At 35.8% G+C, this 23,620-nt stretch overlaps 1 protein-coding gene across 2 annotated transcripts in view; it reads left to right on the plus strand.

Moving 5' to 3' along the window:
• The window catches only part of DHX40 (DEAH-box helicase 40), a 42,963-nt gene that overhangs the window by 12,921 nt on the left and 6,422 nt on the right, over positions 1–23,620 (plus strand). For both annotated transcript variants that reach the window (XM_003767934.4, XM_031966507.1), the window contains 9 exons: positions 633–699; positions 3,891–4,022; positions 8,731–8,830; positions 10,275–10,361; positions 10,528–10,710; positions 15,118–15,198; positions 16,230–16,387; positions 22,566–22,680; positions 23,381–23,489. In XM_003767934.4, coding sequence (XP_003767982.2) covers positions 633–699; positions 3,891–4,022; positions 8,731–8,830; positions 10,275–10,361; positions 10,528–10,710; positions 15,118–15,198; positions 16,230–16,387; positions 22,566–22,680; positions 23,381–23,489 — 1,032 coding nt within the window. The remainder of the gene's footprint in view (positions 1–632; positions 700–3,890; positions 4,023–8,730; positions 8,831–10,274; positions 10,362–10,527; positions 10,711–15,117; positions 15,199–16,229; positions 16,388–22,565; positions 22,681–23,380; positions 23,490–23,620) is intronic.

Consider the following 23,620-nt stretch of genomic DNA (forward strand, 5'->3'; position numbering starts at 1 on the left):
AAGACCTCAGGTAGGCATTTAAATCTTGTATATGGGATATAGGTAATTGGCCAGATTAGCTGAAATGTAGATTGCATGAAGCAGAATAACATACACTAAGCTGGAGCAGACAGGTGGCAGCCAGATTGGGGAGGACTTTAAATGCCAAACAAGAGTTTGTATTTTAATCTGCAGGCAATGGGGAGCCCTGGGTGTTTCTTAGATGGAGGAGTGACACTGTTAGACCTAGGAGAAAAATCAGTCGGGCATTTTCTTTCCAGATACCATTTTTTATTGGAAAGATCTATAGAAGAAGTGATGTTTGTTTTGCCTGGTAGGAGGATGCTTTGAATATAATAGTCACTCAATAAATGTTTATTGAATAAGTGAATAATACCATAAATCTAGATTTTCTTACTAAGGACACACAATACATTATTGGAATTTTTCCATAATGGCTAGCTAAATCAGAGCTAAAGAGGACAAACACATGAAAACAATCAAATATTGCCTTCCATGTCAGGTCCCTTTGTAGGTGAAATATTGTATATGGGACAGCTTTACTTAGATAAGTTTGATTTGGGGGAGGGGGATTGCATAGAGATAATCCTTGATTGTTCTAGGTTGATGGTTTTACTTCTTGTTTTCTTTAGGTTGTAAAAGTGACTATGGATATCCATTTGAAAGAATTGGCTGGAGACATCTTGGTGTTTCTGACTGGTGAGGATTCCCCTTCACATTCCCATTTCTTACTGCATGTAAAGGGCAATTGTAAGGCAAATAATGAGTCAGAAGATCTGGGGAGTTTTGCCGTGGTGTTTGTCAGATGAGCTAAATATAGTCTTTGCCTTCCTATATGTAAAAATTCAGTATAAATAACACTGCCACCTGTACACAAGGCAGAAGAATCCAAAAACAAGATTAGGCATTTTGAACTTCTACTAGAGGGCACTAAATAAATATTCAGTGGTGATGGAACTATGATCAATTCCTTTATTCTGTCTCTTCCCAATCATTTTACAGATTGAATTACCCCAGGCAGATCTGAATGGCCACATCATCTCAGAGTCCTATCTTACCAACAACTTTTTTCTTGTTATGGTGGGGTTGTTGCATACTTAGACCCTTTCTGACTTGTGAATGTGATGTGACAAATAGAATCACTTTATGCTGCCATAAGTTTAAAATTAGAACATTTAAATTCCAAACTAGGGTGACTCGAGCATCCTATTAACAGGAATGAGTCATTTTATTGTCTCACCTCCTACTCCTGCCTTGTCCTAATGTCAAAAATGAGGCAAGCTAAGGATCTTTTCTGCTTAGGGAGTTTCAAACAGCCTAAAATAGGCAGTTGTTCTTGGACTGATTTCTTTGTCCATTCATTTCAATTCAGCAGCCATTTATTAGATGCCTGGTATGTATAACGAACCATCTTGTTATACACTGGCCCTTTTCAGTCACCCTATCATCTTCAAATAATGTATTAATATATTGTAAGGAAAGGGGCAAATGATAAGGGGAAGTGGAAGGGACAGCCACCATAATGTCAGAGAGAAAGAAAGAAAGAAAGAAAGAAAGAAAGAAAGAAAGAAAGAAAGAAATGTCAATGAAACATTAAAAAATATGCAAAAGAAAGCAGAAGGTTCAAAAGGGATCAGACAAGTGGAACAGAGAGGATACAACTGTGTTTACATTTATGATATACTTTGTTAAAAAGCTGTACATAAAAGGGACTCATACTTCTTACTTTAAAAGAAAGTCACATATTAGAATCAGTCTTATTTTTCTGATCTTTGTATGTGGAGATGTTTGTGTTAAGATTGTAAAATAAAAACAGGAGAAAAAGCCCAGTACAATCTGAGGGGGGGAAATCCAAAGTTTAGAATTGTGAGCGTAATTTTTTCCTGTGAGATTTAATGCTTTAAAAACTGTTATTTCCTATTAACTTGAATTTTTTAAATTATGGTTAGTTGCACATTCAAAGAAATGAAGCAGGATAAGGCAGAACACTGCCTACTCTCATTTCATTTTCATTTTAAGGATGCCACCTTACATCAGTTCATCACTTTACAGTGTTCATGATTCCTCTCACATTCTGTCACTGCATCCTCACATGAACATTATGAAATAGGCAAGCCCATTATTATCATCTTCATTTTACTGATTATAAAAATAAAGTTCAGTGAATTTTAGGGATTTTTCTAAGTTAAGCTAGTTAAGTGGTATAGCCAGGATTAAAGTTCAGGTCTTATCCCCCTTGATCTCATAGGTATTCTTTCATAGCCCATTGCTTCTTCTTCTCTTCCTTACAAGGGACTTTATTAACTTATTTTGGTAATTTTTAATTATAAATTTAACAGTCTCAATATAAAAGTTAAAGCAACAATCCAAATTATTTATATTTTAAAAGAATAACTTAAAATTTTTTATTAATATCTTTTGGTGCTTTTTTTAATTGTTATTCTTCAATTGTGTCCAATTCTCCATGACCCCATTTAGTGTTTTCTTGATAAAGATAGCGTAGTGGTTTACCATTTCCTTCTCCAGTTCATCTTACAATGAGGAACTGAGACATACAGAGTTAAGTGACTTCTCCAGAGTCACACCCCTAGAAAGTGTCTGAGGCCAGGTGTTAAGTCAGGAAGATGAGTCTTCCTAATTCCAGGATAGCACTCTATCCTATCACCTAGCTGCCCCTATCTTTTATTTTCCATTTCCATTTCCCTAATTTCTGCTTAATGGCCATTCCCCATCCCTTCCTCAAAGTATAATGAAGAATAAATAGTAAAGAGAGGAAAAAAGCATTTCGGCAAATTTAACCAGAACATCAACTCAGTCTGGCAGGATCTGTAACATTACACACCTATTTCTCTACAAAAAAAAAAAAGGAGATATATTTTCTCATCTGTTCCCTGGGGAACACTTGATCCTTATAACTATACCCTGTACAGTTTTACTTAAAAAAATAACATTTTCACAAAATGATAGTTTATTTATTATGTCCCCTTCTCACCTTAGTTGTGTACTTTATTATAAAATCTTGTTTATATGGTCTAAATTTGAAAGAAAAACAACAATAATAATTGCTAGTGTTTACATAATGTTTTAAGATTGGCTAAGTGTTTTACAATTATTATCTCATTTGATCTTCTAAATAACTTTGGGAGTCAGATGCTATTAATATCCTCATTTTACAGATGAGGAAACTGAGGCAAACTGAGATTAAATGGGTTACTTAGGGTCATAGAGTATCTGAGGCCAGCTTTGAACTGAGATCTTCTTGACTCCAAACTCAATGTTCTATCCACTGTGCCACCAGCTACAAAGGGTCTGTAGCTTTGTCAGAATAGTCAACTCAGAGGAGTTGGCAAAAGCACCAATAATCTGAGAATTATACAACTAGTAATTGTTAGAGAAAGAATTTGAACCTTCCTGACTGTTAGCTGAGCCCTCTCTCTATTCTATTCTTCTTATAGAGTCTGTGGATAGAGAACAGGGTATATGATTTCAACAGCCCCCAGTAATAAACTTTTGCTGCTGCTACAGGCCAGAACCTTCTGAACCACTTAAATTGTGAGAGAGCTCCGTAGGGCACTGACGTGTTATATGACTTGCCCAAGGTCCTAGTGCCAGCGTGTGAGCTATCAGAGATAGGATTGGAACCAAGAGTTTCCCAATTACAAAGCCATCACTATTGACTTTGCAACAATACCTATATGTGTGGTATAGTACATTCAATACAAATAATGACTGCGCTTTGATTCCCTTCATCTAGTCTTTCTATATTCACATTCATCTGAGGATTTAAAATAGATAATTTCTCAATCTATTTCTAATCCACTCGTAATTGCATTCTTAAATTAGTTTTATTCTTTAGGTACTTATGTGAATTTTTTTTTCACCTATTTTAGGCCAGTCTGAAATAGAAAGAACTTGCGAATTACTTTTCCAGAAGGCAGAGTCTATTGATTACCAGTATGATGTTAAAGACAACTCCATAGATGGTTTGCTGATATTGCCATTATATGGAGCAATGCCAACAGGTACTAATTTAAAACAGTTTTTATCTTATAAGAATTCTGTCTGAAGTGATTTTTTTGTACTTGAAAGCCCAACAGAAGATCTTTTATATTTGATATGATGGGAAGAGAGGATACTTGTGATTTCTTTTCTAGAGACTTTGGAAATCAGTTTCATTTACCTCTTAGCCAGGCCATATTGAGTTGTAACTTTGGTCTGTTACCACCCCCACTTCACTGTATTTTTAAGGTTCAAAGTACTTGGATCAGGTGCACAGCCCCCTGGACACCTGGGTAATTCCACATTCCTGGAGCATGGTGCCCCTCAGTCTGGAAAATCCACATAAAATATTTTGGCTCTCCCTTTGTACCAGAAAAACAGTCTGAATTTTTTTTCTCTTTCTTTTTGTGGTGATTTATTTATTGTAAAATTTGGGTTGAATATTTGGTCATAGGCTCTGTGTGATCTGCTAGCCTTTACTTGCCATCTGCGGTTTCTGCAAAACAACTCCAAACATTCACATTTAATTTCTTATTCCAATCCATGATATATAGAAACCATGATGGGTAAAATCTCAGTGTGGAAGAGGTAACTATACTCCTCACATGGCAATACCTCCCCTGCTCTGCTGCTCATAGTCTCCTACTAGGTATTCTCTCTGGGCTCCTGCCTACCCTGGGGCTTTCTCCAAGAAGTCTTCTACTTTTATTGCTATATACACAAAGCTTTGCCCCAAAATGTTCCTTTTCCATTCTTTGGTCACCCTGGAAGACTCCTGGTTTATTTGCCTGCTGTGCAATCACTTATGGAACCAGGACTGATTTCAAATGTTTATGAACTTGGAGCTCTTCAAAGACTAATTTGAAATGTATATGGGTTTTTTTTGGCCTACTTCTTAAATGTACATAGCTTGTCTTGATACCAAACACTAGGTTTGTTGGAGGGAGGGAGGAAGAAAAGAGAACCTTCTCTTATTGTCCATGAACTTCTGACTGACTTTTTTGTGCACTTTTGTGGTGGAAGAAGTTATTCAATCTAATTTCTCAGTGCATTTCTTGATCACTATTTGGCATGGCTTTTCTAGAGTAGAAGTTGGGAGTTTTGAGTAGCCTGCTTCTGGACAGGTAGCCACTTGCATTCTACTCCAGACTTGCTTTACAGGCTTATGGCCCTGTGTTAACTTTATATGGTCCAAAAGGCTTTCCTGCGGGTCTTCCTTATCCCTGGATAATAGGATCTCTGCTTTCTTCAAAGCTCAGCTTACACCCCAGCTCTTGCCTAAGATCTTTCCTGATCTTCAGCTGCTGATCTCCCCAGTTTACCTAGTATTTATTATGTGCGTGTTTTGTGTATACTTGGGGTGTACATGTGAACTCCTTAATCAATTGTAAGCCCTTTCAGGGAAGAGGCTGTTTCATCTTTTTTCTTTGTGCCTCCAGGGCCTGGCAAATAGTAAGTGCTCAATGAATCCTTTATCTTACACCTATCTCCTTTAATTCCCTCTATCTTCTGGTACTCACTAAAATCTACCTTTCTCCTAAAGACAACACTATCTCTTGGAGCCCTCTCCAATACTAGCTTCTGCTTCAGTCATACCTGGCCAAGAAAAGAAAGTGGATTGCTGCTTGCTCTCCATTGTCACTTTCAGACCCTCTTTCTACCATTATGGTACAGCAGCCACCGATATATCTCTAAGGTTTTCCCTGTTCTGCCCAGATCCTTGGTCCTATCATCTATGGACCTCTAGGTCTCTCCTTCCCAAGAAGTTCAATACCTACCTCTTAGTCTTCCTCTCCATCCCAACTCCCCAAACTGCTTGATATCCAAGATCCAAAACCTTCAATTCCCATGACCTTTGTCATCATTCTTCCTCCATCACATGACCACATGCAGGTATGAATCCTATCTCCATCTAAACAACTCCAGCACAATTGAATTTGCCTCAGGTTCCAGAATTCCTAGTTACAACTCCAGAACTCAGTCATTTTCCAGTTCCTGGATATGAAGGTCGTTTCCAGTTTTTTGTGATTACAAATAGCTCTGAATATTTTTACAGAGATGAATCTTTTTCCTGTTAACACTTTCTTTGGGATTTTGTCAAATGATTATTGCATTTATTAAGTATTTATATGACAAACACTATATTAGATGCTGAGGGTAAAAATACAAAGAATGAAACAATTTCTGCTCTCAGGGAATGTACATTCTAATGGGAAGATTTTAGGATAATATTTTAAACAAATTTTGTCTGGTTTCTCCTTTAAAAAAAAAAAGTATAACCAAGGAGTGTGTGATAATTATATACTGCCACAAAGAGAATGCCAGAAGTCTGACTTGTGAAATATATCAAAGGAACAGTCTTGACGTTGTTTAGGTAGTTCTAATGGTATTAATGGGGAAGGAAGAAAGAATCACAACAGTTTTGTTCAAGATTTTGAAAAGTCAATCAACAAGCATTTATTAAACATATTAATGAGGTAGATTAAAAATAGACTAGACTATTTAAAATTAAAAAAACTAAAAAAAACGAGCTTTTCTGTTTTGTGCAGATTATCAAGGGAAGGGGCCTTCACTTTAATTTTCTTTACATTTCAACTTTAGGATTATTTTTACTTTTAAAAACTGAGTATGTACTTAACAGAACAAAACCAATTAAGTATATGTTTACAGCCTCTTATACTTTCTATTTGAATTTCATCATATCAACCATCAGTCAGTTTATTAATAACTTCTTATGTCTCTTTTCATTCTCTTTGTATGTTCACTTATATTTGTTGATGCATTTTTCTATGTACATTATCATAATATGTATTTTTTGGTTTTACTATTTGACTTTCATGTTACTTTTAAAATTTATATTTTTTCATTTTATCACTTATTACATTAGTCCATTATGTTGCTAATAAAAAAAGCTCAAGTTTATATAGTATTTTTAGTTTGCTTTGCTTTATAGTTACCATGTGAAGTAAATAGGACAAGTTATGGTAATAGGATTCTATAGATTAGATTAGGGGAATTTGTACCTCTATCATGGAGTTTTCCCTTCAATAGCAAGAAAAACTTTAGCTGCTAGCCAAATTTACTACATAGCAGCATATTCATAAAATGGACTGCTATTTCTGGAAGGGAATTCTCTGTTAATGAAAAATATTTAAGCAGAGGTTGGTTGGCTTATCATTTGTCAAGAATTTCTGCTTTGGAATGCAGGATTGGATTAGTGCTCATACTACTTATGTGACTCTAGGCAATTAATTTAAAAACCTCAATGGACCTCAGCTTCCTCATCTATAAAATGACCTGACTGGACTAAATGAGCTATGAGGTGCCTTCCAGTTAATTCTTACTGAGAAATTTTTCAAAAGTTACCTTTGAATCTGTTTTAAAGGTTCATATCTTAACTATGCCCATAGGGCTATAAAATCATGCATATCCTTTGACCTAACAATACCAGTACTAGGCATAAATACCAAAAGAGATTTAAAAAATAAAAGGAAAAGGACCTATATGTATAAAAAATATTTATAGTAGCTCTTTTCTCAGGTCAAAGAATTGGAAATTGAGGGGATGCCCATCAATGGGGGAATGGTTGAATAAACTGTTGTGTGGTTCAGACACCATTTAATAAAAAAAAGCTGGGGAGATCTCTAGAAGCAAAGCAAAGTTTATTATGCCTTCTCTGAGAGAATCGGGCGTCCCACCCATCGAGCAGACAATTGAAGGGAGGAAGCACCAGAGGGGGCAGGGTCAACACTTTTAATCCCTAACGCAAATACCCCCTTCCACCACTGACCCTCATCCTTATTGGAACTACCCAAGAAATTGAACTTGACCAATAAGTAAGTACATAGTTGCCTATATTTGACCAAAACAGAGAGACACTAATGTCATAGGAGAATAACAAGAAGGGGACTTAAGTATTCCCTTAGGAGGATAGCAGGGAGGAGACTTAAGTATGCCCTTGACTTAATGCTTAAAGTCCTTCAGGCCCACTCAAACCTTGAAATAGATGAAGCCTTACTCGATTTTCACAAATGTCTTGAAAGATCTCACCTCATCTCATTCACTGTGATATGTGATTATGATGGGATACTATTGTTTTATAAAAAATGATAAACAGGATGCTCTGAGAAAAAGCTAGAAAGTCCTCCATGAGTTCATGCAAAATTAAATGTACAATGTAAAAAGTAATACCAATGTTGTAAGATAATTAGCTGTGAATGACTGCTATTCTCAGCAATATAGTAATCCAAAACTGCTCTGAAGGACTTATGATAAAAAATGGTATCCATACCCAGAGAAAGAACTGATTGTGAATGAATACAGATTGAAGCATTAAAAATAAATAAAATAAAGCCTCATATCTTTCTATAAATTTGCTTTCTGGAACTTTCTGGATTTCAACATATATTATAGAGTGTTCTAATGATTCTTCACTTTAGAATTAGGTTTTTTTTTCCTGTTATGCTTTGAATTCTAATTCAAAGCATGTGTAGTGTGACTGTGTGTATGTATGTATGCATATACATAAAATATAGAGATAGATACACACAAATATATATACATATATATAATATTTCTATTAACACACATACACATATTAGAATGTAAACTTCAAAATAAACATTGTTTCACTATCTGCAGCTCCAAGACAAGTACTTGATTTTTAATAGGTGCTTAGTAAATGCTTATTGATTCACTGTAAATACAATTTTATTTTGATTCTTCTTTTAGATCAGCAAAGAAGAATATTTTTGCCACCACCATCCGGCATTAGAAAATGTGTGGTATCTACAAATATTTCTGCCACATCTTTAACAATAGATGGAATCAGGTATAGTTCTTAACAACTTTATTAGGTTTCAGGAACTTCCTAACTTAACTGAGTTTCTTTGCCTTTCTGTTCCTCCTTTCTCATTTGGATTTTTTTTTTCTCTTTTTTCACCCTAAATTCAATTTTATTTTTAGTTCCAATTGTTTTTCCTTCTTCTTCCCCTTTTCCCCTACCCAATGAGGAAGCAAGAAAAATAAAACCCTTTTCCCAGTTTAAGATTATCTGTGATAGTGCTTGTGTTTCACTAAATAAGGAATCCAAAGGCAAGCTTTTAATTCCATGCTCCCATCATCAGATATATCTTTTTCATAATCCACAGTCCTTTTATTTCAACATATATTTGTTATCCCTTGCTTATGTTTTATTTTATGTTTGTCCTAAGTGTTCATCTGAAAGTAGATCCATGATGTCTTTGGCATATAGTAGGCATGATGCATAGCATTTTATGCATGGTACATAGTATGTCTTGAATGGAGCATAATATGTTTTGAATGGTGCATAGTATATTTTGCATGGTACATAGTTTTTCTTACATAGAGTGTAAAATGCTTTGCATGTTGAACAATAAATGTTTGTTGTGTTGAATTAAAATACTGTACTCCAATTGCTATGTTAATTGTGATTTTAAAAATTTGTGCTTAAATATTTTTATTTTGCCAACATTTTATTTTTGACTAAGATTCTATAAAAACAAAATTCTTGAGAATTTAAGGCCCAAAGCAGTCTCCTCAGACAGTTGAGTTAGGCCTTTTCAAGGTATTTCCTAGTAATAATATTTTTTTTCCAGAAGCAAATTGTTTCTGCTTTTGGAAAAGTAGACTCAAAAAAAGTTTTTTTTTTATAGTTATTGTTTATCAGAAAATGATTAAGAATACCTGAAAGGTCCTTATATTTGTTTCTCATCTCTCACTTTTGTTTTTTCTTTCCCTTCCCTTTCCTTTTAAAATTAATTTTTCCAAGAGGAATGGCCTTGATTTGAAGAAATTTTGGGGGGAGGGAATGTAAGAATCATGTTATAAAGGTAGGAAAAAAACTAGATCCTTACTTTCTTTGACTACTATCCTAACTTGTTTCTCTTAATTGATTTTGTCATTTCTAACATTTAATATTCTGTTTTATGGAAGCAATGTGAACTAGAGACTAAGTAATAAATTTAGAACCCACAAGAATAGCTCAGAGCCAAATTTTAAAATGAGATAAAGTATGTAGTGGGAAGTGATAGTAAAGTATATAATGGAGGAATTCATTCTTTTGAGTGAAGATAAGAAAGCAAAAGAAGATTAAAAAAAAGCAAAAAAACTAGACCAAAGCCATGGTTCAATCACTAAGTGGTACAAGAAACCAAATTTTTTGTAAGTAACCAAAGAGAAAGGAAGAATCTAAAGTGTTTAAAAACTTCCTATTTCCTCTCATTCCTCAGAGGATTAACTTCTTTTTTCTTCAGATATGTGGTAGATGGTGGCTTTGTGAAGCAGTTAAATCATAACCCCAGGTTAGGATTGGACATGCTAGAGGTGGTTCCAATTTCAAAGTAAGTTTCCCTATATTCCTTCTTTCAAAAAACATTTGGTGGGAATTGTTCTTAGAGTTGGGAAGGGAAGGTGGAAGAATCCTGGAATAGTCATATTATTTGGTAAACTTACAAAGTTTTTTGAAAAAAAAAATTAATTTTAAAAATATTTTTCTTGTTTTGGAAGGAGTGAGGCAATGCAACGAACTGGTAGAGCTGGCAGAACTTCATCTGGGACTTGCTTTCGAATCTACAATCAGGATTTCTGGGATCAATGTATGCCTGACTATATGATCCCTGAGATTAAAAGAACTAGTTTAACATCAGTGATTTTGACCCTGAAGTGCCTTGCCATTCATGATGTCATAAGGTATGGAGACAATTCAAACAACGAAAGGGTTTTGAGTTCCTTGAGAAATGTTGTCCTTTTACATTTACATTATTCTTTCTAAAGTTCTGATCTAACAAAATAAATTGGGATGTTGGAATTGGAAAGAACTTTTGAACTCATTTACTACTACATTTTCCTACTACTCACAAGTAGAGCAGTAGGAAACAAAATTCTGACCTAAAAATCAAAGAAAAAAGCACAGTGAATCATTTTTCCAGTTCAAGTCAACATGAAGAGATAGTCTTCATCTGTAAAGAATGGGGATGGGATCTGGCCAGGAACAGAGCCTCCCAGTTCAAGGAGAGACTGTGTAACAGGACAAGGAAGAGAGCTCAAATGTGGTTCTGTAAGCTCTGAACCAGGAGAGCTTTTCAGTTGGCTGCTAGTAGTTGAGTGCAGGAGCAGTTTACTGAAACTCCACACAGGGCAAACCCACAATTAGATTATAAATTCAATAGCAATTTCAAATATTCAATATCCCAAGAAAGCAGCAACCAGCCAAGACATTTTCCAACACAAGTATGCAGAAGTCATCCCTAACATAAAGTTTGTAGCCAGAAAGTAGGCTGTAAGAATGAGCAAACAAAAAAGAATCTTGCCATAAAAAGTTATGATGGTGGCAAGGACTTCGACACAAATCCAAAAGAAAAGAATCACCTACAAAACATCTACACGCAAAACAACAAAGAAAAACATAGCTTAAGCCAAAATTAAATTTGATCCCTAGAAGAGATGAAGCAGGAGTGTTTTTGTGTACTTTTTTCAGAGTTAAAAATGCTTTTATAAGTTAAATAAGAGAAAGAAAATAAGTATATGAAATAAAGAATTGTTAAGGGAATTAACAGGTTAGCACAAGAAGTACAAAACCTTGCCCAAGCTACAAAATCCTAAAAATTATAACGAATCAAATAGAAGATAATGATTTCATGAGACAAATATTTTTAAAAATCAAGTGACAAAAAAATAGAAGAAAATATAAGGTACCTTGTAGAAGCCAATGATTCAGAATATAGAACAAGAAGAAACAGTTTAAGAATTATTAGACTATTTAAAAACCATGACCAAAAAAAGGAACATAGGCATCATATTTCAAGAAATCATAAAAGAAAACTGCCGGGGCAGCTAGGTGGCACAGTGGAGCTCTGAAGACAGGAGGACCTGAGTTCAAATATGATCTCAGACACTTAACGCTTCCTAGCTATGTGACCCTGGGCAAGTCACTTAACCCCAATTGCCTCAGGAAAAAAAGAAAAGAAAAGAAAACTGCCTAGATTTCTTAGAAGCAGAGGGCAAAACATAAAGGAAATATAGATATAGGACACGAAAGTGATTCTGTTATGCTTTGATCTTTTAAAAAAGAATGAAAAGGAAAGAAAAGAGGAATAAACTAAGTGGGAAAAGAGCAGATAAGAGAAAATTATTTCACATAATGAGAGTGCATATGTAGAAATCAATACAAACAAGGAGAAAAGGATGTTAACTAAATGAATTACAGGAAGGAGGAATACAATGCACAGAGTTGGATACTGAAATATATTTCATTAAAAAGGAACTGAAGGGAAAAGAGAGAAGGAAAAGAGGGGGAATAAAAGAAAAAGCAAATCAAGGAAGGGATTAGTCCTAAGCAAAATAAATTCTAAGGTAATATAAAAATCTTTATAGCATCTTTTTTTGTGGTAGCAAAGCTTCAGAAACTTAAGGGGGAGGAGTTGTCCAGTTAGGGAATGATGGAGAAAGTTATGGTATATAAATATAATGGAATACTAATGATGATGAATGAAGAACTTAAATGTCTTCAGAGAAATCTAGTAGACTGATGCAGAGTGAAGTGAACAGAACCAAGAGAATAATTTATATAACATTATTAATAAAATAACTGAAAAACTTAGAAAATTTGATCACAATGTTGCAGGGGATGTGGGGAATACTGAGAAAAGAATCCAGTATTGATGGAGTTGTGAATCGAACCAACTATTCTGGAGATTAATCTGGAACTATGCCCAAAGGGCTATAAAACTCTGCATACCCTTTATTTTTTTTATTTTTTTTTTTTTTTTTTAATTTAATAGCCTTTTATTTACAGGATATATACATGGGTAACTTTACAGCATTAACAATTGCCAAACCTCTTGTTCCAATTTTTCACCTCTTACCCCCCCACCCCCTCCCCTAAATGGCAGGATGACCAGTAGATGTTAATTATATTAAAATATAACTTAGATACATAATAAGTATACATCTGCATACCCTTTAACCCAGCAGTAGACCCAACACTATTGGGTCTGTATCCCAAGGAAATCATAAAAGAGAGAAAAGGATCCACATGTGTAAAAATGTTCGTAGCTCTTTTTGTGGTTGCAAAGAATTGGAAAATGAGTAAATGCCCATCATTTGGGAAATGGCTGAACAAGTTGTGATACATGAAGGTAATGGAATATTATTGTTCTATAAAAAATGATGAACAAGCTACTTTTAGAAATTCCTGGAAAGATTTACACAAACTGATGCTGAGTGAACAAACAGAACCAGAAATATATTGTATACAGTAACAGCAAGAATGTGTGATGCTCAACTATAAAAGACTTGATTCTTCTCAATAATTCAGTGATCCAAAGCAATCCCAATAGACTTTGGACAGAAAATGCTATCTACATCCAGAAAAAGAACTAAGGAGTTTGAATATAAATCAATATATGCTGTGTTCACTTCTTTTTTTTTTTTAATCTCTCCTATGGTTTTCCTCTTTTGCTCTGATTTTTTCCCCAACATGATTCATAAAGCAATGTGTATTAAAAATTGATTAATTAATTTAAAAAAGATAAAGAAAATTTGATTAGCCCAGTAACTAACCATGATTCTCTTCAACTCATACCAAAGTATGCTACCCCTTTTCTGTAAGAGAGGTGAAGGACTTAGCATTCAGAATGAGGTATATTTTTTGGATATGGCCAATATGGAAGTTTTTTTCTTTTTTTTTTTTTTTTTTTTGCTTCTCCATTCATATTTGTAATAGGAATTTGTTTTTCTTTCTTTTTTCATTGGGGGAAAAGAACAGGAGACAGAAAAGGCAGATATTTTTGCTGACTGAAAAAAAAGTCCATTGAGTCCAATCCCTTCCTTTGATAAAGAAGGAACCTGAAGCTCAGAGAATTGATATGACTTGTCCAAAGTCACATAATGAATAAGTGCAGAACTGGAACTCAGTTTAGAAGTTATATTAACATGATGTCATTGAATATTTACTTATGCGCTGGGTAACATGGAATACCAAAGAAAATCATGGCATGGTATTCATGGAGCTTGGGTTCTTGTTCACAAGAATAGATAAATATTTGAAATGGAGTGTTCTAGTGCTAATTATGTGGAACAGACAGAATTGTAGAGAGGCAGGCTGCCGTAGTGTCGGAGGATATCTAGTCTCCTGGGAATCTAATTTTGCTTATTTTGAGCATTGGAAGCTTTTTTTTTTTTTTTTTTTTTTGCTTTACTGAAAATTTGATCCAGGGATCATCAGCAAGGGAAACTATTCTTCGTATCTTAGCAGTCTTTTCAGATCTTACTCTCTATCATGTAATCTTCAATCCAGGGATACTGGCCTCCTGGCTATTCCACAAACAAGACCCTCCATCCCTCAGCTGTCAGTTGGACATTTTCTCTCTGTCTGCTCTCCTTCCTCAATTCCCACCTACTGACTTCCAAAGCTTTCTTTGTCTGGGCTAAAATCCTATCTTCCACAGGAAGCCTTTCCCAACCCCTCTTAATTCTGTTAATTATTGACCACTTAAGTTAAATGTAATTTGCTTTGTTTATATATTTGTTTACACATTTTCTTCTCCATTTAATATAAGCTCCTTGAAGGCCGGGTTATGTCTTTTTGTATTCCCAGTGCTGAGCACAATCCCTAACACATACTAGGAGTTTAATGACTGTTTACTGACTGACCATTTTCAGGAATTGCTAACCTCTATCAGTGATATAGAGCAGCTGGACCCAAACCAGGGCCAATGGCTTAGGGCACTGCTATTCCTGGGTCTCTAGGCCTACAGTTACTGGAAGTACTAAAAGAGATACTGGCCAGTAATAATGACTTCTAAAGACCTGTTCACTTTTACAAGTCTGTAACACAAAAGCAAGAGAAGTTTAGAAAAGGGAGGAGATGTGGGGTTCAGGAAGTCTATAAAATTTTTCTGAAAAAAGTACGGATAAGATTTGGATAGTTAGAGAAAGGGATACAGGAAAATGAGAGAGTCAAGAATCCGATTTTATTAAAAGATATTACTTTTAAACCTAAATTCTCAAAAGAAAGTGATTTGTGAAACTGGGTGATATTGGGTCAGGGCATTGCAAGCAACATAACCTCTTTTTGTATCTCATTTACATACCTAGGTTTCCCTATTTGGAACGACCCGATGAAAAACTTATTTTAGAGGCTCTTAAACACCTCTATCAATGTGATGCTATTGATAGGTAAGAAATACATTTTATTTTTCTTATCGTGGTTTTAACTGGGTTCAGAAAAATCAGTCATTTAATTTGTTTTCTTTTCCCAACCTTTCTTCATCTTCACTGTCCCTAACCCTTTCTGCCTGTACATTGTGGCTTCCAGCCCCTCTGTCTCTCAACTCTAGCACCCACTACCTTTTGCCTCACTTTCACAGTATTGATCCTGTAGTTAACTAATTCACCAGTCTCTTAGTCTTTGTTTAAACCTCTGTATTGCTTATAAATCAGTATTAACTGGAAGTCTATAACATTTTGAGAATTTGAATTATAAACCAGTGGCCCTCTGCTAACTAGCAAGCATTTATTAAGAGTTTGTTGTGTGCTGAATATTGGAGAATCAAAAAAAAAGGGCAAAAAAACATTTAAATTGGAGCAGAAGTGGCACAGAGGCAGCCTAGAGGCTTGTTAGTAGAACCAAAACTTTGCTCTACTTCTTTCTCTTTCCCTTGAAGAGGACGGGTATGTTAGAAAGGCAAAGCTAGAATATAATTTTCTTACCAGAAGTATTTTCTAGACTTAGGAACTCTGATTAACACAATGATGGAATGTGGTTGAATGGTGGTTGAATGAGTGGTGATATAGAACTGCAAAGGAAGGTGCTTTTTTTTGGGGGGGGGGAGGAATGGAACTTGGTCAACATGAGAATTTGCTTTACTTGAGTGTAATGGTTTTGTTTTTCTTGCTTTCTGAATGGGGAGAGAGGTGGAGAGAGATAGAGGGAGAGAATGCAAACCTGAAGGCAAAATAAAATCTAAATTTGAAAAAAAATAATTTCTCCTCATATATGCATATCTGGCCTTATGCAAACCCACCTAAATAAAGGTATTCTAAGTGAAATTTTCTCTTTCTTCAGATAATTTATTAATTATCTTCAGCTGCACATATATCTTCAGGAAAAGAATGATTTATTTCTTGTTTGCCCTGAAAGATTTATTTACTTTACAAACATTAATTACCCTATAAGAGAATAATTTAAAGACTTTCCTTCTATTAAGGAGTGGCCATGTGACAAAACTGGGTTTATCAATGGCAGAGTTTCCTCTCTCTCCAAATTTGACCCGTGCCATCCTAAAGGCTGCTTCTTTGGATTGTGAAGATATTCTGCTTCCAATAGCAGCAATGCTATCTGTAGAAAATGTCTTCATTAGGCCTGGTAAGAAGCTAATTGCTCCATTTCTATTTTAACACTGGAATGTCCTTAATTTCTGTTGTTAGGGTAGAATGAAAGAAAGAAGTTTTAGGAATGTCTTTAGGAATTCCCTCCCCCCCCCTTTTTTTTTTTACATTAATAAATGTTTGTGGAATAAAACAAATATTTCTGTAACATAATACAATAAAAAAGATGATTGTATATGAAACTACAGATCTGCAAAGCACAATTTACTATTCTTTTCAAATATACAACAAAATTATCATGGAAATTTCTTCTTTTCCAGCTTTTCCCCCACTAACAATTTTAATATTTTTAATGATTTGATATTTTTAAACATTTTAATATTTAATATTTTGAGGTTACTGTTTTGCATGTTTATTGGGATTGTGTGGTTCAGAAATGGTGAGGGATCACCATTTTAATAAAAAAGCTGGAGAGATCTCTAGAAGCAAAGCAAAGTTTATTATACATTCTCGGGAGAAGGGGGTCCCACCCATAGAGCAGACAATGGAAGGGAGGAAGCCCCATCGGGGGCAGGGTCAACACTTTTAATCCCTAACGCAAATACTCCCTCCCACCACTGACCCTCATCCTTATTGGCTGAGGATCTTACATTCTAAACTTGGGAACTACCCAAGAAATTGAACTTGACCAATAAGTACATAGTTGCCTATATTTGACTGAAATAGGGAGATTCTGATGTCATGGGAGGATAGCAGGAAAGGGACTTAAGTATGCCCTTGACTCAATGCTTAAAGTCCTTCAGGCCTACTCAAACTCTGAAATAGATGAAGCCTTACTCGATTTTCACAACTGTCTTTAAAGATCTCACCTCATCTCCTTCAGGGTGACTATAAACCTCTATTGTTTGGAAGTCAGGCATTGTTGTATAGTGAATAATATGGAGTCAGTAGCACTTCAATTCATATCTCACTTCTGATACTTAACTAATTTTGAGATATTGGGCAGATTTCTTCAGCTTCATGTTCTTCAAACAGTTCCCTAGGAATTAATTGGTTATTGAGCCATGCATGGGCTGCTAGGAGAAATCCCCCATCTCTTCTCATGCTAACTAATCATAGATTCAAGGTATACTTTTTGGAAAAGCTAATGCAAATAATATTTGACTGTTAAAGTATAACAATATGTAGGGGACTAAAAGATCCAATTTGTAAACTTTTTTTTTTTTTTCCTTTTGCTCCTCTTAGGAAACAAATGCCAGTCTATAGGCACTACGTTTAACATTAAGGGGGAGGGGGAGATCCACACATTTCATGCATGAGGAACAATAAGAGCTAAATAGCAAGGTGCTTTTGATGACCAGTTTGACTAAAATGTAAAGCATGCAGAAAGGAATAGCATAAGATAAGATTAGAAATGTAGATTTGCATCAGGTTTCCTTGAGGGTGAGGCTGATGGGTTTGAATTTTTATGGTAGGCACTAGGGAGTCACTGAAGATTTTTGAGCAGAGGGGGTGACATTACTGCATATGTTATAGAGGTAAGGCAAGTGAATTGACCCTTTTTTAAAAAAAAAATGTGAATATGTGCTAGTCACATGGTAAGATAAAAAGATAACTAGTGAAAAGAGCCCACATATTTCATCAGTATCTTTGTGATGTCAGGAGAGCAAAGAGAAGACCCCTCAGAACATTGGGTAAGTGAGTGAGCCCCCTCAATGAACTTGAGGCAGAACATGGACAGCAATCAAGCCCAGTGGCCAAGAACCACCAGAAGGACATCCTGCATCAAAGAAATCCACTGGAGTATTGTAACATTCCCTCAGGGATACTTCATGGCCGATATGACTGAATTACTGCTAGGGTGGTCACCTTTCAGTTGTTGGAAATCCATCTGAAAATGGCTTCTAACATCTGCCTCTAACCTGTCTTTCACTTTGTTGTTGTTGCTGTTAATGCCTCTTTTTTTAGTATCATTTTCACTTCCCCCTGACTGTTCCTCTCTTATTACCTATTGGATCTTACTGCTATTGTGATCTTGAACAAATCCCTTAACTCCTCCATGGGCCTTGATCTCCTCATGGGAGTTTCTTCCCAGGATAGATATGTGTTCCTGGACTATGTCCCTGTCGGAACATTAGGAGTCCAGATTTCATTCTGCACCCATTGCCCACCAACTCTTTTTTTGATACACATACACAGTATGACACACATACTTTACCATCTCTCCCTCCCAAGTCTCTAGTTCCTCAGTCTCAGAAATTCCAGTATCTCATCTCAGGTAAATATTTCAGAACACATTGTTTGTTTGTTTTTTAAAACTAGAGATTAGGCAGCTATTCTGAATTTTCTATTGATAACAAGAACCAGTAGTGTTTTGAAATGCTCTGAGAAAAGATGGAAGAGTTTTATTCCTCTCTCCATCTCAGAACGAGAAATAGCAAAGGCTCTTAAATTGCTTCAGCAGGAAGAGAAAACAAATTACAGAATGAGAAGAGAAAAAGTTAGGGGACAGGGGGAAGGAGGTCCATAGGTCTGAGATTAAAACTTCTCACATGAGCTCTTATCTGCTCTGGCTACCAGAGAGTACTGGGCACAATGTGCAGGCTGCCTGTATTTTGTGTGGGCCCCAAATAACACTAAAAGAGTGCTTCAGTTTAACAGTCCATTGAGCATTTAAATGCCCACTGAGTGTTCAGAGTACACCATATCAGGCAGATTCCCTGAGGTGAAAGACTGCTAACTCTTGTTATCCTTTGGACACGGTATCTTTGGAATGGTTCTGACTGAAAGGTTTTTATTTGCTTGTCTTGGTAAAGGAAAGTAGTATAGAAGACCTTTGCCTTATTGTGGTATATTAGTGATGTATTAACTCTGTTTTGCTGAATCAGCAAGATAGGGAGTTCAGCCCTTTAGTTCTTTAGATAATAAATGATCCCTCTGGGGAATTTGTAGATGCTTTGCCTTCAGGGTACCTTCTTTTGTTGACATGTCAAATTTATATTTACCTGTTCAGACATTTTTGTCCCCCAGCCCTCACTGTCTTTCCACCCCAACTCCTCTAATAAATAACTTGTGCCTCCCCCAGCTAGGTTCTGAGCCCTATCACCACAAATTGAGCCATCAGGTCAGGAATTTTTCCTTGCTGAAGCAGTTTTATGAAGTATCTGCTACTGCACAGAGAGATTCTATCTGCAGCCCCAGTTCCCCAAAATTAGGAATCTTTACAGATAAACCACACCACTTGGAAAAGCATACTTTAGTTTCCCTACCTTTCCCTTATTTCCCACCTCCCTTTTTTAATAAGGAGCTTTGTATGTGTACAAGTTAATATTGTCAATTAGTACTTTGCTTGATTTAGCAAAGAAAAATTCTAAGAGATCAAAAGCAAGTAAAATCCCCATATTTTTACGACTTCGTAGAAGATGAATGAAATCAGTGGCTGCATTTTTATTCTTTAAAATTGTTGTAAGGCATTCAATTTAGGGTCTGCATTGGAAACTTTGACCCTCTACCAAACATTATCTACCTGTTTTCATCTTCTATTAGATTATGGGGATTAATAAAGTGATAAAACAACATTTTCCTTTCTTTCTTGTTCCTATTTGGTGCTTTTTCTGTTTTTGTAGTCTGGAAATATTTGACACAGTTCTTAGATCCTGGAAGTTCTTATTTGACATTTTCACTGTAATACCTGAGGACTACAGAGGTTTTTTGTTTTTGTTTTTGTTTGCAAATATAAAGGAAAAGGCTGAAGGGAGGATTTCTGTCTTATGAAGGAAACTTGCCTTTGATGTCAGTTATGCTAATAGGCAAGAGAGATATCTGGGGCAGAATGACCTTGGTCTTCCCAAATTATGACCTAGGAATGCTCAGGGATCCTTAGCTATTCCTGTAGAGCTGACTTTCAAGCTATGACTGTAATTGGTAAGAGTGGCCTTTCCTTTCTGTAGGGGGATTAGAAAAGTGACATCTTTCTCTTCAGTTCTGACACATGTTTTTGTAATCTTGAATCTGGTCTTCAGGAACTAAATAAAGCTGGGTTTTTGGGTTTTTTTTTGTTTGTTTGTTTGTTTGTTTGTTTTTTGCTTTTCTTTTTGTTTCTTTGCTTTTCTTTCCCTTGTTTCCCCCCTCTCTCATTCCCTTCCTTCCGCCCTCCTTTCCTCCCTTTCTCCTTTCTTTCCTTCTTTCATTTCTTCTATGGTACAATGTTCCAGAATCTATTCAACTGATACACTCTTTTTCAGATACTATTTATGGCCTCACTTTAATCTGTAAAATCCTGTCTGAGTTAGGCATTTGTGATTGAAGACTAGTTATGTGGTGTTTTTACATTTTCCTCATAGTAAAAATGAGGTGTATGCTTAGACTAACTACCCTCAAATTGGAAAATTGTAGTCCAGTCTGAGAAAAAAAAAAATGATCCTTTTAGAGCTTGGTCCCCTGCCTCCCTTCTCTGCCTTGCAGTAGTCAGCTGCTTATTCAGTATGGACTAATGCAGTCAAATAAGTTAAGAAAGCAAAGAGAGATAGAGAGGCTGTTATGAATTAGATGCATTCTTTTGGGCTGGAATATATAACTTGGCCAAGGACATTTATTACCAAGGTAATTTCAAGGTAATTCTTAGGTTCAGATGGGACTTACATCTCCCACCTAAAGCTAGCCACTGGGTGTTCCTTTGTGAGAGATTTGGAAAACAAAGGATAGTTTTCACATATGTGATACTGCTACCTTGATGGCCTGAACCTTTTTCTCTACTAAATGTTTGCATTGTTAAAATACTCTCTGCAAAACCTTTTCCATTATCAATTGTGATAGAATTGACTGATGATAGTGAAGAATTCTGCACTTATATCCCAGTCTTGTTGCTACTGCAAATGCTCCAATTCCCTAGCATCTATTTATTTTCACTAGTTAGAAATGGAAATAAAGTGACTGGGAAGAGGGGGTATTTTTTTAACTGAAGAAAATTGCAAGTACAGTAGTGTGAAAAGTGATGAAGAAGGGACAACTCACCTATTATTCACCAAGAATATAGAAGAGTATTAATTACAGTATTACAGCAAGGTGAAGTGCTGCAAGATACTGCATTATGCCGAATCCTTGGATCTCTTCCCACTCCTGCTCAGCAGTATCCACCCTCCTCCTTCACAGAGACAGTCAGGTCCCCGTTCACTAACATATCATCCTGGCTTCTTGAAATTCTATTAGCTTTACTTGAATTCATACCCTAGTAAGGTTATCTCCAAAACAAGGCAAATTATTTTCTCCTCTGTCTTTTTAAAACATTTGTATGCAGTTTAAATGAATATTGTGGACAATCTTGAAGAGGAAAATCCTGTCAAAAATATGCAGCCTGAGTGGAAGATTTTGGAAGTGAAGGTTATAGGAACTTTGGTAATGTTTAAGGTGCTGCATTTATGTGCTGATAATGCAAGTCTCAGTTTTTGTTGCTGTTTTCTTAAGCACCAGCTGCTGTTGTTTCCTTCCTCTAGAGCTGCTTCACTGAATCACTGCCAGGTATCAGCAGTCAAGACCTTCCTAAAGCCCAAAACAGGAAGGCTCAGACCTTAATATGGATTAGTTTAATCAGATTCTTTCTTCCTTCCAGTTGATTGAGATGCATACAAGAGAGAATAAGAGTTTTGTGATGGAGTGAGGAAGCATCAAGAGAGAATTTTGGTCAGTGGGGCTCTTAGGAGAATACCAATCTAGGAAGGCTGCTATAGTAGAGATTTTATATTGTCAGAGCATAAGATGAGGGAGAGGAGTCTTGTTAGGCTAGAGAAAACTAGGGATATCTATAATGAAGAGAAAGGTACTAAAAGTAAACACTCTGACATGTTGTCTTTATTTCCTTTGGTTCCAAATACTTCCTTCCCTTTTTATCCTCTCAGCTTTGAAGGCAGCCATAGTTGTTATTTAACTTATCAGGCCTCTTTGCCTTACCCTGCTTAATAAGAGGGTGAAACAGTAATGGAACAGGGGTCAAACAGTTTATAAACTGACTCAGTAGTTGAAAATAAGCAGGATTCTGGAACAGTTTCACTAATACAAAAGTGGAATGAAATCAAAAGCCTTCCCAAAAGAATAAAACTTGTTTCTTTACCTAATTTTAAGCTCTGGGATCATAGGTTTCCAATCAGTTTGACTATGCAAAATGAATGAATAGAGGCATTTCAAGCTCAACTCTTCGCCCTACTTTGGCCTTTCTCTAGGTGAATCAGAGAAACAGAAAGAGGCAGAGATGAGACATCAGGAGCTATCATCCCAAGCTGGTGGATTCAATGACTTTGCAACACTAGCAGTAATCTTTGAACAGTGCAAATCAAGGTATATAAAAGAAGATATAAATTACCATGGCAAAATATTACTTCTTGAGATTTATATTTACACACGCTTTTTCTATTTGTGGATTCTTAACATTCTACATAGTGAGCTATTGGTTACCTGAGGTAAAAAAGAGAAAAAATTCATATACTATGCATATGAAAAATCTCGTCCATAGTCTGAAACTGTCCCCTTTATAAACTTGGGAGCTTTTATTTTTTGTTTCTTAAGTCAGTGAAGGTATTTTTAATTGAAATAGTTTATTAAGCTCTGAAACAAGTTTTTCTCTCCATGAGCAGGTCCATCTGCCAACTTTTATATGGCTGATTCTACAGATGACTGGTTTTCATCTCTCTATGTATAACCTTTCACTAAAGTTCTGATCTGATTTTTTGTCATGGCATGGAGCTGATACTAGTGCACAAACTGTAGGAGGTTCTGCCAAGTCTAGGGATGAACAGAGTGTCTATAAGCTAAGAGCCAGCAACTCAGCTAAATTTGGAAAGGCAGGTTAACCACAGGGTAATGGCAGAACAACTTTCAAAGATTATTTTTTAATCAGAGGCTTGTCACATGCATCAGGGAATGTGGTAACCACACAAATGAAAGCTCAGATCCTTGAAGTATTGAAGCAGTAAGAAAGTGATCTGTTGTCTTTCACTTAGAGGTAATGTTGCATCATACAAATATTACTCTTTTACAGCCCATCTCCATCTGCGTGGTGTCACAAACACTGGATCCATTGGAGGTGTTTACAGTCAGCATTTCGTGTGGAAGGTCAGCTTCGAGAGATAATCAGAAAACTGAAGCAGGTGATCATTACAATGCTTTCCTTAAGGCTCTATATTTTTCATACTATTGGAACAGCAAAGAGTTACAATTACTTTTGATTATTTTGAACTCTCAGTGCTGCTCTGTAGTAAGATTATTTTTCTTTGTTAAC

This window comes from Sarcophilus harrisii, chromosome 4 (assembly GCF_902635505.1).
Source record: "Sarcophilus harrisii chromosome 4, mSarHar1.11, whole genome shotgun sequence".
NCBI lineage: Eukaryota > Metazoa > Chordata > Mammalia > Dasyuromorphia > Dasyuridae > Sarcophilus > Sarcophilus harrisii.